Genomic DNA, 12,618 nt, shown 5'->3' with positions numbered 1-12,618 from the left:
CCACCACCACCACCACAACCACCACACATTTCATCAATTTTTCACTTCCCACCATTTCCAGCCACCGCCGCACATCCTCCACCACTCACCGCCCTTCGCCACACCTCCCCCTCCCCTTGTCTGAGTCACCATAATGTATAGTTACTGCCAAAATTTCTCAAATTTGGGCTCTTTTTAATTGATTAATTCTATAATTTCTTTAGTGGGAATTGTTGTTCTATATATACATTTTGATGGTATTATCTGCTTTTAGACTTAGATTTTCATTTTGAAATCAAATTTAACATCTTGCTGCATTTTCTTCGGAACATTCATTAATTTGGGTTCAACTTTTGTGGGTTTTTGCGGGGGAGGGGGGTGCAGCGGTGGTCGGGGGAGGCTCGGCGGTGGTCATGGTAGGGGCGGCGGCGGTCTGGGCTGGTTTTCCGGTGGTGTTGGTAGGTGTGAAGGTGGTGATGTGGTGGTGTGAAGGTGGGTAGGGAAAGGGAATGGGAAAGGCTAAGGGGGGGTGGGGAATGGAGCTGGAAGGATTTGGGGTAATGAGGAGGGTAAAGGGAATGATTAAAAGTGTAAAACAAACATCAACAAAGGGAATCAAGCCAGTTGATTCCCATTCCCTTTCCTGATTACCCCCAACCAAACGGCCCCTCAATGTAATTTACGAAATAACATATACGGATGACTATTATGTAGTGTAAAAACGACAAAGTAGTTTGACATTACTATTCAAATTAAGAGAATAATTGATATTTAAAAAAAAAAAAACATATTTGAGATTATGTAGTGTAAAATGACAAAAGGAGATTAAAATTAAAAAAAAGGGGTAAGGTTTGTCATGCAAAAAAAAACTAATATGGTTATTGGTTAGGGGTTGTCCTTTCTTCTTTTCCTCTCTTGCTGTTAAAACATGAAGTGTAGCTAACTCTTTTGCTTTACATCTTTCCAAAGTTTCATTCATCTTCAAGACTTCATACATGCACACTTCAGAATAATTTACTACTAAAATTAGTACCCTAGTGTGGCACATACAATCCTTTGAAATTTCAAATATTCATCTCAAAAAGTTCCTTCAGAAGTTCAGATTTTTACACTAGAATACTTCTTTCAGGTGTCAACTTAAGATGCCAAGAATGAATTCTGCTTCCACTTCATTGAGTATATCAAGCAACCTTAACCGAGGTATGTAGTGCTACTCTATCTTTGCTTGCTTACAGTACAAAACAGTCGTCCTCTGAGCTGACATAATCTAATTCAATCATCTTATTTGTAGTCTCCTTGAGCTTCTGAGATGAAACCTTCCTTGGCTCTGGTCTCACTCTTTTTGAATCTGGTAGCGAATTTTTTTGCGTGACAGATGAGCCTGAAATTGATGTGGGCAGCGATCTGAAAAGTGCGAAAATCCCTTAGATCCACATACAAAAAGAGGCAAGAGCTGGCAGAAAACTGTCAAAGCTTATTTATTAGATGGTTCCTTCAGTACCTTTTCATTGAGCCACTCTTCACTTGGTTTTTCTGAGCATTTTCACTTTTAGCTGTTTTTGCACTCATACTGACTGCAAGCGCAAGGGAAAAATTAAGCAAGTTAGAGAAACTGTAAGCATGTGGACTTCCAAGTACGAGAGGATTGAGGAAGATAACAAAACCTGTTATTTCATTGAGAAATCTTATCCCTTGGGAGTGCGAATTTGTCGTCACGTGACCTGCATTGCTGTTCAATTAAGGGAAATAAGTTCTTTGAATATTTTGGTCTTATTAAATTGCAATAACCCTTTCAGCAATATAATTGCTTAAGGATTTGTTTTTGAACTTGTTTTTCCCTCTGCTCTATGTGCAGCTATCCCCCTTATGATTGTCATATGTGATGAGGCAGAGTGTTGAGTTCAAAAAGATGATTATTACAGTATACATTTATACAACAATGATCAAAAAGAATACAGAAGAGACAGATGCAATCTGTCCAACTATTGATACCTCAAGGCTTTCTTTAATCCGTCAACAGACAACACCTTTGAAGATTTAGTCTTTTTTCTATTCGATTTGTCTGACATTGGATCGAACATATAAACTCCTTCTGGTTGACGTGGATTCCTGAAAGCTGTTCTTAGATTCCTAGAAGAAAAGAAGAAAAAACTTATTAGCGCAAATTATAAGCAAGGAAGTAGTGCTCATACCATTAGGCCTTCCTAATCCCTTCAATAACAAAAAAAAAAGGGTTACAAAGACGCACAAAGGAGGCAACTGAGCTAAAATTATCAGTCAAACAATATATGGAGTAATTTAATTTGGGTTAGCAAGTTAGTTTTTTAATACTGAAGATGGAGATAGCTGCTATCTCTTATACACAGAATTGTGACCATTGAGTCAGATGAGAGGAGTAAAGTGCAAATTTGAAAATGTTACAGGAGATTTGTCTTTTCAAATGAATAGAGAACTCAGCTCTACTTAGTTCGGTAAATGTAAAATCTCCTCATTTGGCAAGGAAAATTATATGCAAGAACTCAGCTTACCCTCCTTTGAGCTCACCACGTTGAACAGTATATTTCTCTGATGTTTTCTGCATGAAGAGTTCCATAAAACCAATTATGAATCACTCAGTTCTTTATATTAATAAATCAAAATTCAGTCCATACTCACAGCTCAAACTTACCACTCTATGGAAGCTGCAGTATATTCCAAGGCGTCTGAAATCACAGAAGGAGAATAAATTACTGTTCACATTTGTGTATGATAACAAACAGAATATCAATTTCAATAGCAAATCAATAGAGCTTAAGCCACTGTTCGATAAAGGAGATATAGCAAATCATATAAATTGCAAGACATAGTGAAGTGCAACAGGTTTACAAGTTTTATATAAGAGATGCAAAAGAAGGAAACCCATAACATACAATATTAACACACAACTTCTTCCTTATCACGAATAATGCCATACTGACAGTTTATAAATCTAAGCTTATCGGAGGAGAATCAATTCCATAATGGTGATTGGAGATAAGTGCAGGGCCTTGTACTCTCATTTAGATAGTATGAAGTAAGAGGTTCCTACAACCCTTATGTTGTAAAAGCCCATTGACATTAGAATTCATTTCATAACCAAACAATCTTACCCTGTTAGTGTATAAATCATGCATATAATGAAGCCAAGGAGCAACATAAGCTAATAATTTCTCTAGGTGGAACCATAAACAGGGAAGACAATATAAATTTAGGCTGAAACAACAAAACATAACAACAAAACAGCCAAGAACAACATCCTTGGTCATTGCTATTACAGAGGAGAGGCAACATACTTATTTACTACAATGGAACAAGGCACACCATCTTTCCTCCGTCCTTTGCAAACTCCATAATCAATAGAAGTACCGATCTTCAAGATTTGATTTGTATTAAAAACACTCAATTGGAAACCCGGACCCTGCACACACACAACAATTTATCAAACTCACAAACTACTAAATTTAAAAATGACAGAAGCTACTCCAATTGCAAATAACAGTTTCATACAGAAGAATCTTTGCGAACACCAGCATTGAAGAAGGCAAAAACTGTTGAAGCTGTCTCTTTGCTGTGCTGCTTGTAAGCATCACCAAACAAGAAAACAGTTACAAGCTGCCCATCCAAACACCCAATCTTCCATATGCTATAGCTCTTCCCAGTAGAGCTTGTCTTTGGAGTTCCCTTTTCAGTTAAAACACCAACAGTTGCCCAACTACCTGATAGGGTGTCCCCTTTAATCACATTCCTATTAACAACAACACATCAAAATCCAAAGTTAGCAGCTTCTTCAGACACAATCATGCCTAATACTCAATCATTCTCTAGTATAAGGGATTACTTTATGGTAGACAATCGGACAAATCGAATATCCGAAAACTGGTTGCTCAGCTCTGCTGACGAAATTACTTGATTCCTGTATCAACCCCCACAGAAAAAAAAAAAAAAAAAAAAAGGTTCAAATTTTCTCCTAAATTATTCATGATTAATCCAAATAAAAAAAATCAAAATACTAGTTGGGGGCATTCTAGAATAATCATACCGGATTCGCAGACCGGAAAACTTTTCAACATCAAGATCAGTTGGCTTCTTTGAATGATTTGATTTGAGAGCCTTCGTAGCTGTTTCAACATCATAATCCATACAATCCTCAACAGCAGTCTTGAAGGCAGACAAGTCCACATTTCCACTTGGCCGTCGCACTTCATCGTCTGATTGATACCCTGCAAAATTAAACCCATCTAAGCAATGCCCAGAAAAAAAGATAAATGAAAAAAGAAAACCCTAAAATCAGATTGCCTGCCAAGTGTTTGTGGAAATGCGTCAGTGAAAAATGAAGCAGAACATATGCAAATCTAAATACCCATATAATAAAAGAAGAAAATTATAGCTTAGATTGAAGAAGAAGAAGAATGATGTAATCGATTTAAAAGAAAAATGATTTCGAGAAAGATTGATTACCAGGGGATCTGGGGTGGGAAGAAGAAGGAGAAGAAGGAGGGGTTTCAAGAACACGATCTTGAAGAGAGAGAAGGAGATCGAGGTCATCTTGATTCTCAGTAGACATAATTGCTGCTTCTTCTTAAGAGATTGTTAAACAATTTGCTGGAAAAAAATTGGAACTTTCGACAGTTCTGGGTTTTAAAGATGTTAATTTTGCAGAAATTGGAGGGAGAATTCATGTTTGGCGGGACCTTTTGAAAACGATGAAAAGAAATTAGGGCACTATAAACACCAGCGCATTGGCCCCATAAGCCACAAGCTCACAAGAGTAACAAGGCTCAAGTATTATTAGCGGCAAAGCAAAAATCCAAGACTCCATCGTCAATTACAATTAGGCGTACTTTCATGTGCATTTCTAGTAATTTATAGAGTAGTAGAGATCTTTAAAGAGAATAGATGAGTCATTATATAGACCGTTTTATTAGCCTTGACAAATTATCTAGTACTTTAATTGTTTTAAATTAGTTTTAATTTTACCTTTACATGGTTTATTATTTAAGATATAACATCAACATTTCTCATATTATATCTTTAGCGGTAGTATAATTTTAAAATATAAAGTAAATTACAACAATTATGTTAAGAGTTTTCCTATATATTCATGAAAAAAGCGGTGAACCTTGACTCTAAAAGTTTAAATAGCCAAATAAAACAATTAATTTAAGATTAAGAGAATATAGTTTTGTTTTATGCAAAGTTTTACCTAGTATGAGTAATTTACAAGTTCATAAAGAAGAGAAGAGAAGAGAAAAGTAAAAGGGCTAGGAAAATAGGTTAACATATTTGGAAATGTTGGACCAATATTAAATGCAACAAGTTTTTATTTTTTAACCCGTGAAGTTCGTATATATGGTATATGTTGTTGTCGTTAATCATCCATAGATGCTTCTATTCCAATTCAATGGTCAAAATTACCGTTCATCCTTGTAATACTAAATTTAGGGTGCAATATAATGACTTACATCCTTGTTTAACATTTATCAACCAATAAATTAAGGAAAGTAATACTATATTTTCAAAATACAGCACTAAACCATCTATTTTTCCCCTTAATTTTCTCTTCGGAAAACACCAATATGAGCTTCGTTACGTTGTACATGATCAAATCTTTTTTCTCCTCTTCCTAGCAAATAAGGGAGAGTAAGATTTCTATAATTCATCTTTCCCTTGTTATCAGGAAGAACAAAAAAAATTAGTGTCTAGGACAATCATGGCAAAATGTAGTAAATACAAGGTTATGTACATGCTAGCTGTTCTCTTCTTGTTCGTCACCGTACGTTGTGATGAAGAGAATGTTGAAGATGATGTACCGAAACCAGGCACGCCTTCTAGCATTACCTTTGATGGACGATCCTTGTTTATCAATGGAAAACGGGAGCTCATCTTCTCTGGATCAATCCATTACCCTCGTGTTCCTGTCGCGGTATGCATGAGACTTTTGTACTCTTTTCATGACTAGGGCAATTTAATTAGCAAATATTTCCTTAATTATATAATGCATATGTACTAATGGCAATGTCTCATTTTGGGGTTTAATTTAGTTGTGGGATAGCGTCCTTGACAAAGCCAAAGAGGGTGGCCTAAATGCAATCCAAACTTACGTCTTTTGGAACATTCATGAGCCAATTAAAGGACAGGTAACTCACTAACATCATACGAAGTATATATATATTGTCTTTAACATTACAATCATCATATTTGTACCCGAATTACACATACTTTATATAATACCGTGCACCTTAGCTTTATATAACGGAGTTCATAATAATGTTTTCATTACAATGTACGACATGTTCATTTTTGGTCCATTGTACCATCAATGATCGATTTGGTAAAATTTATTTTCATATCCCTTTTGCAGTACAATTTCACAGGCAATTATGATTTGGTGAAATTCATGAAACTAATACGTGAAAAGGGAATGTGGGCAGTCCTTAGGGTTGGACCATTTATCCAAGCTGAATGGAATCATGGGTAATAATACTTAAGTTTAGTTAAATTACCAATGTTTTTTTCTTTCAAAAAAAAAATTACCAATGTTTTTTTACATAATTTAGTAATATTACTATATAATTGCTTATCTTACTTAATAATGTATGATAATTTGGCCTTGTGACAGTGGACTTCCATATTGGTTAAGAGAAGAGCCTAATATCACATACCGAACCGATAATCCGGCATACAAGGTGATCAATCATAAAAACAATGTTACTTATTACATACATGACTTTTATCTTAATTAATTCGTATTATATTATGCAAAATAAAAAACTAATTAATCTAGTGTATGTAATATATGCAGATGAATATGGAGAAATGGGTTACCCAAGTGGTTAACCTGATGAAGGACAACAACTTATTTGCTCCACAAGGAGGTCCTATTATGATGGCTCAGGTATTAAAATTACCACAATGGTTAGTTAATTAATATTCCCTTTGTACGTACGAAATTAATTAGTTGATGCGTATTGTGATTTAAACTAGCAATAACATGACAACTAAATGATATTTGTGTAGATTGAGAACGAGTACGATCATATAAGAGATGCCTTCGATGAAGCAGCAGAGAGATACATCAAATGGGCAGGACAAATGGCTGTTGGCCTCAAAACTGATGTACCATGGCTAATGTGCAAATCTAAAGATGCACCCGGCGAAGTGGTAACATATAGTAAATTTAGCTCACAAACTATTGAAAACAGAAGTTGATATCTTGTTTAATGTATTTTATTTGGCGAGGCAGATCAATGCATGCAATGGCAGGCATTGTGGAGATACATTTAAAGGTCCAAATACTCCTGGAAAGCCTTATTTGTGGACCGAAAATTGGACTGCTCAGTAAGAAGTTTTACCCTGTAAATGTATCAAAAATTAAAATAGCCTAGTTAACTCAATCTATACATGATTCACATACTCCGTGTTTGTTTACAGGTATAGAGTTTTCGGAGATGCACCTTCTCAAAGGGCGGCTGAAGATATCGCCTTTTCAGTGGCTCGTTGGTTCTCAAGGAATGGAAGCCATGTCAACTATTACATGGTAAGCATGTTGATCAATATTCTTATCACTATACTTGCATCTTCTTATAAGTATGTGTTTAATTTTAATCAAATTAAAGTGCACATTCTTAGTTGAATGAAGATAGGATACAATGTTTATGAAATAATTTGCAACCTTATATACTAATCGTTTAGTTATCATAATATGTAGTATCATGGTGGTACAAATTATGGAAGAACTGCTGCCTCCTTTGTCACCACTCGCTACTACGATGAAGCTCCAATTGATGAATTTGGTAATAAGCCTTTTTAATTTTTCCCCTGTTATTACGTGAATATATAGTGTATATAGACATATAGTTCATCACATAGATGATATATAATTTGGATTCTTTTTCTCTGAATGATGATTGTTAGGTCTAATAAGAGAGCCCAAATGGGGTCACTTGAAGGATTTGCACCAGGCTCTTGTGCTAGCCAAGAAGCCCATTCTTGAAGGAAAGCTACGTGTCAAAAAGAACGGTTTTGATTTTGAGGTATGTATAACCTAGAATAAAATTAAATAATAGTTTAATTCCATATGAAGCTAGTTGTCACATTATCAAATCAAATAACTTTAACGTATGATAATTTTTGGACTTACATAAAAGTAGTTGGTTTAGAAGTTAACAAATCAACACGATTTTTAATAATCATGTATTCATGTATGTAAACGGGCAGGCAAATTTCTATGAGAAGGATGACCTTTGTGCTGCATTCCTATGGAACAACCACACACATGAAGTAAAAACAATGAAATTCAGAGGCAAAGAGCATGTTGTTCCACCCAAGTCCATCAGCATCCTACCAGATTGCAAGACTCTTGTCTATAATACCGACTATGTGAGTAGTAACATTATGATATATATAGGCCTATACTTATAAAGTTCGTTCTAGCTAATCAAAATATATGGATGCTTATCATTTTATCAACCTCTTTTATGCTATATGAAACGAAAACCGTTTTCTCTTAATTGGACCAACAGATGGTAGCTCAACATAGTGCAAGAGAGTTTGTCAAGTCTGAGGTAGCGCATAGGAATCTGAGATGGGAGAAAACAACGGAGAGCATACCAAGGGATGGTGTCTTCTCAAGGGAACCTAAAGAACAATACTTCGTTACCAAAGATAAAAGTGACTATTTGTGGTATAGAACCAGGTAAAATTCTAAAGCAACCAATAATGTTATACTTCCTCGTTACATTCTAAATTAATTGTCACGTTGACTGTGACTATAACTTAGATGAAGGAGCACGTGACAATTACCTTCTTTGTTTCACATATTTTATATTGGACTAACATGACATTTTGTGTTTGTGTGTGTGTGTTTTCTTTCCTCGCTCATTTTCACCTTCCAGTGTAGATCTAGACAGTTCAGACTTGCCTTTCAAAAAATCCCTTCGACCAGTTTTGCAAGTTCTCAGTCTTGGTCACGCTTTGGTCGCCTACGTCAACGGAGAATTTGTTGGTATGCTTATAATTTTGCTTCTTAAATTACCACCATATGTTTAAAAATCGCTTTCAATAAAATTATTGTGCATATTACAGCACTATATAAGGTCATGTATTTTTTTTTTTCTTCTAGGAACTGGACATGGAGTAAAGAGAGAATACAACTTCCCATTCTCAGTAGCCATAAGATTAAAAGAAGGATTAAACAATATTTCAATTTTGGGCTGCACAGTTGGAATGCCGGTAATTAAGCCCAAAATACTCTGTATTTTTCTTTTGTTTCAATACATTTTATAGCATGTATGTACTTATATCAATTTATGTCTACTAATCATAATGCATATTTTTTTTTTTTATTTCAAATGAAGGATAGTGGAAGCTATATGGAACGTAGGTTTACTGGGATCAGATCAGTGGAGCTCTTAGGTCTCGGTACCGGAAACCTTGATATCTCTTTCAATGGCTGGCATCACACGGTAAACAAACGTCGTACAAAGAAAATAAAATTTCATTTTTAAGTATATAGTCAACTTGTGTAATGCATTGTACGATTCGTTCAATCTGTAAAATGCAGGTTGGTTTGGAAGGGGAGAGGCTCCAGTACTTCACTGACGAAGGAGTATCAAGGGCTAATTGGACCCCTGCTACAGGTGTTGGTGAACCTCTTACTTGGTATAAGGTATAATAAAAACATTTTGTGACATAGGGATATATGGTCGTCATGATTATTTTATAAGTATATTGTTACATTAGTAGTTCAAATTGTACGTTTATTCAATCCTTTTAATTGAAGGATAGCTAATATGAGCGACTACTTTTACTTTTAGGCCTACTTTGATGAACCAGAGGGCGATGAACCATTAACTATTAGACTACAAAACATGACCAAAGGTATCACTTGGATCAATGGCCAAAGCATTGGGCGTTTCTGGTCATCCTACCTTACAGTCATGCAAAGCCCTTCTCAAAATGAGTAAGTGATCAAATTAGTCATGCTAATATTTCAATATAGCAAAAGATTTATAATACTGTAAGTTAGACTTAAGTGAATTTATCACTACATACATATTGATCACTAATAAAATTAAATCCTGGGACTTTAACCATCAACTTCACGATTGGTTTTATACTCTATCTATATGTGTACCAATTAAATCTACGCTAGTGTAGTGTCAAAAAGGTTCCCTACCAAAGATTATTGAATTAAGATTGAGAAAAATAATTAATGTTGTAGGTACCACATCCCAAGATCATTTTTGAGGCCTAAGGACAACTTGTTGGTGATCTTCGACGAGGCTGGTGGAAACATTGACACAGTTCAAATCGAAACCGTGAATAGGGATAGTGTTTGCAGCTTCATAGAGGAAGATTGGCCAGCCGATGTGTGGTCATGGAAGAGGAATGGGAACGAAATTGTGCCTGCAGGCGATACCCCTCAACTTAAGGCATCCCTTAAGTGCCCTAAGGACAAAGTCATAAATCGCGTTGAGTTTGCTAGTTTTGGCAACCCCAAAGGTGTTTGTGGCTACTTCCTTCTTGGTGATTGCAACTCTCCCAACACCGTCAAAGTCGTTGAACAGGTGAATATAATCATTTACATAGCCTTTACATACGTACAACTTATTAAAAGTCGCATTAGTGGTCATATTAATATGGTACATAATTCGCCATAAAATCCCTATCTCATTTCCGACCCCCAAATCATTAAATGCTTAAGAGTCGAGTTACTATGGCCCTAACAGCATTAACGATTGTTTATATAAATATATAATACGGAATACTATATTGTGACACCTTTTTTTTTTTTTTTTTTTTTTGATGAGCAGAATTGTTTGGGAAAAGAGAGTTGCACAATACCTATAAATGAGACGACATTCGACAAGGAGGCTTGCCCAAACGTAGCAAAGAAGACATTTGCCGTGCAAGTGAAATGTGGTCGTAGAGGATAGAAGCCTTGCTAGTTGCTTGTCTTGATTTTTATATATGGGTGTGGTATATGATTGTCATTGTAATTTTTTTTACCCTGTTTTTTGGCTAGATACAGTAGATACTTGTATTATATAACATGTATTTATTAGATAGGAATTGAAATTTCAGAAGTCATTAGAATTCAACTCAAAAGCAGAGCTTTGCATGTCTTGCAATCGATTCCTATCATCTAGCCATATGATATATCTACTTTTCTAGTGAATTGGTACCAATCTATTACTGAGTAAAAAGTAAAGGAAAGAAATTGAGTATGACTTGATTGGTTATACACTTATACCCTATACGTCATGAGGAGTGACTTAAACTCATACCATGGCATTTAGTACTATCTTAAAAAACCCATACGTACCAACAAGCTAGAAGATGAATAGCAGCATTAGTGAAGGGGTCACGAATTGTTTTTTTTTTTTTTTTTTTTTTTTTTTTTTTTTTTTTTTTAGCACTAGATAACGTTACAATACCAACTAGTACAAAGACTACAAACCCATAGCAAGATATTTACTTATATCAATAATAATTTCAAAGTAAAAAAATGCTGACATCTGTTTTTCAACAACAATCATTCAAATTAAACAAGTTGATTGGATGTTCAAAATCTAATTTAACCAAGTCTCAATTTGTATGCTTAAGATAGGTTAAATAACAAGCTAGAAGTATTCGGTGTTAGCTTCCTTGAACGTCAAAACTATGCAGTAGTACATAAGTATAACAAAATTATACTCCATTAGTGGAACTCATTTTGATAATTTTTCACGAAAACAAATTTGGAATAATTCAAATGTTTAGCCATTATTGATAAACTATCATTTTTCATTTACACAGTCGAATAAATTTTTATAAACTCTAACAATAAATTGTTAAAAGTATGTAAGAGATTTCATAGCTAAGTGAAACTTTTTTAGAAGTGTTTCAAGGTGCATTCTATTCTCTTGAATTTCAGTAATCTTAAATTGTTTGAGCTTAACTCAACCTTACTAATTCAAACTTATTTCAACTTATCTGAATTTATTAAGCTAGAACTTAATGGATCAATCTAATTAGAACTTATTTTAGGGTCTGTTCACATTTACTTAATTTCAGTTCAGTTTAGCTCCTAATTTCCTCTCTCATATAATATTCATTTCAGGTCAGTTCAGTTCAGCTCAGCTCAGCTCCAATCAATTCAGTTCAGTTCAGCTCCTAATTTTCCTCTCTCATAAAATATTCATTTTAGCTTAGTTCAGTTCAGTTCAGCTCCAATCAGTTCAATTCAATTCAGTTCAGCTCAGTAAATGTGAACATGCCCTTAATTGTAATATGTGAATCGACGAACAGCATAACTATTTTGCAATGGATCAAGTATTATTATCTCCAACCAATGAAGTAAATATTAACCATCAGTTCTTTATTAGATTAGTCATGAACTCATCTAATAAAAGTAACATTTTTTTTTTAATCTCATCTAATAAAAGGAGATTCTTATTAACAAGTGTCAAATCACTCACTCAAATGTGTTTGGGCGCATAACATTGATCAAGATTTGCAAAGAGAATGGTATAATGATCGAAAGAGCCAATTTCGTTTCTTCCACATGTCACAAATCTTTTTGAGAAATACTTGTAAAAAATAACAACATTAAGATTCTTTTTAAAAGATGAAAGTGAA

At 34.7% G+C, this 12,618-nt stretch overlaps 2 protein-coding genes across 2 annotated transcripts; one reads left to right on the top strand and one right to left on the bottom strand.

The window, feature by feature from the left end:
• Positions 1-957: 957 nt before the first annotated feature.
• Positions 958-4,700, bottom strand: LOC145621178 (uncharacterized). Its single transcript, XM_081675914.1, has 11 exons — positions 4,456-4,700; positions 4,037-4,217; positions 3,836-3,910; positions 3,505-3,742; positions 3,291-3,415; positions 2,648-2,681; positions 2,508-2,554; positions 1,972-2,109; positions 1,644-1,708; positions 1,481-1,553; positions 958-1,383 (listed from the first exon to the last, which is right to left on the bottom strand). The coding sequence occupies exons 1-11, from the start codon at positions 4,559-4,561 to the stop codon at positions 1,209-1,211; spliced, it is 1,257 nt and encodes a 418-aa protein (XP_081532040.1). The 5' UTR covers positions 4,562-4,700; the 3' UTR covers positions 958-1,208.
• Positions 4,701-5,707: 1,007 nt separating this feature from the next.
• Positions 5,708-11,035, top strand: LOC145620130 (beta-galactosidase 14-like). The gene is made up of 19 exons (XM_081674774.1): positions 5,708-5,920; positions 6,039-6,134; positions 6,359-6,471; positions 6,617-6,683; positions 6,800-6,892; positions 7,015-7,158; positions 7,241-7,335; positions 7,429-7,534; positions 7,706-7,790; positions 7,912-8,030; positions 8,215-8,376; positions 8,520-8,692; positions 8,892-9,001; positions 9,119-9,228; positions 9,354-9,461; positions 9,560-9,664; positions 9,813-9,958; positions 10,220-10,565; positions 10,812-11,035. The coding sequence occupies exons 1-19, from the start codon at positions 5,708-5,710 to the stop codon at positions 10,932-10,934; spliced, it is 2,514 nt and encodes an 837-aa protein (XP_081530900.1). The 3' UTR covers positions 10,935-11,035.
• The last annotated feature ends 1,583 nt before the right edge of the window (positions 11,036-12,618 follow it).

The sequence above is a fragment of the Chenopodium album genome, chromosome 27 (genome assembly GCF_948465745.1).
Source record: "Chenopodium album chromosome 27, dcCheAlbu1.1, whole genome shotgun sequence".
Classification (NCBI taxonomy): Eukaryota; Viridiplantae; Streptophyta; class Magnoliopsida; order Caryophyllales; family Amaranthaceae; genus Chenopodium; species Chenopodium album.
Note: the sequence above shows the minus strand (reverse complement) of the source record. Positions and strands in the feature narration are given on the sequence as shown.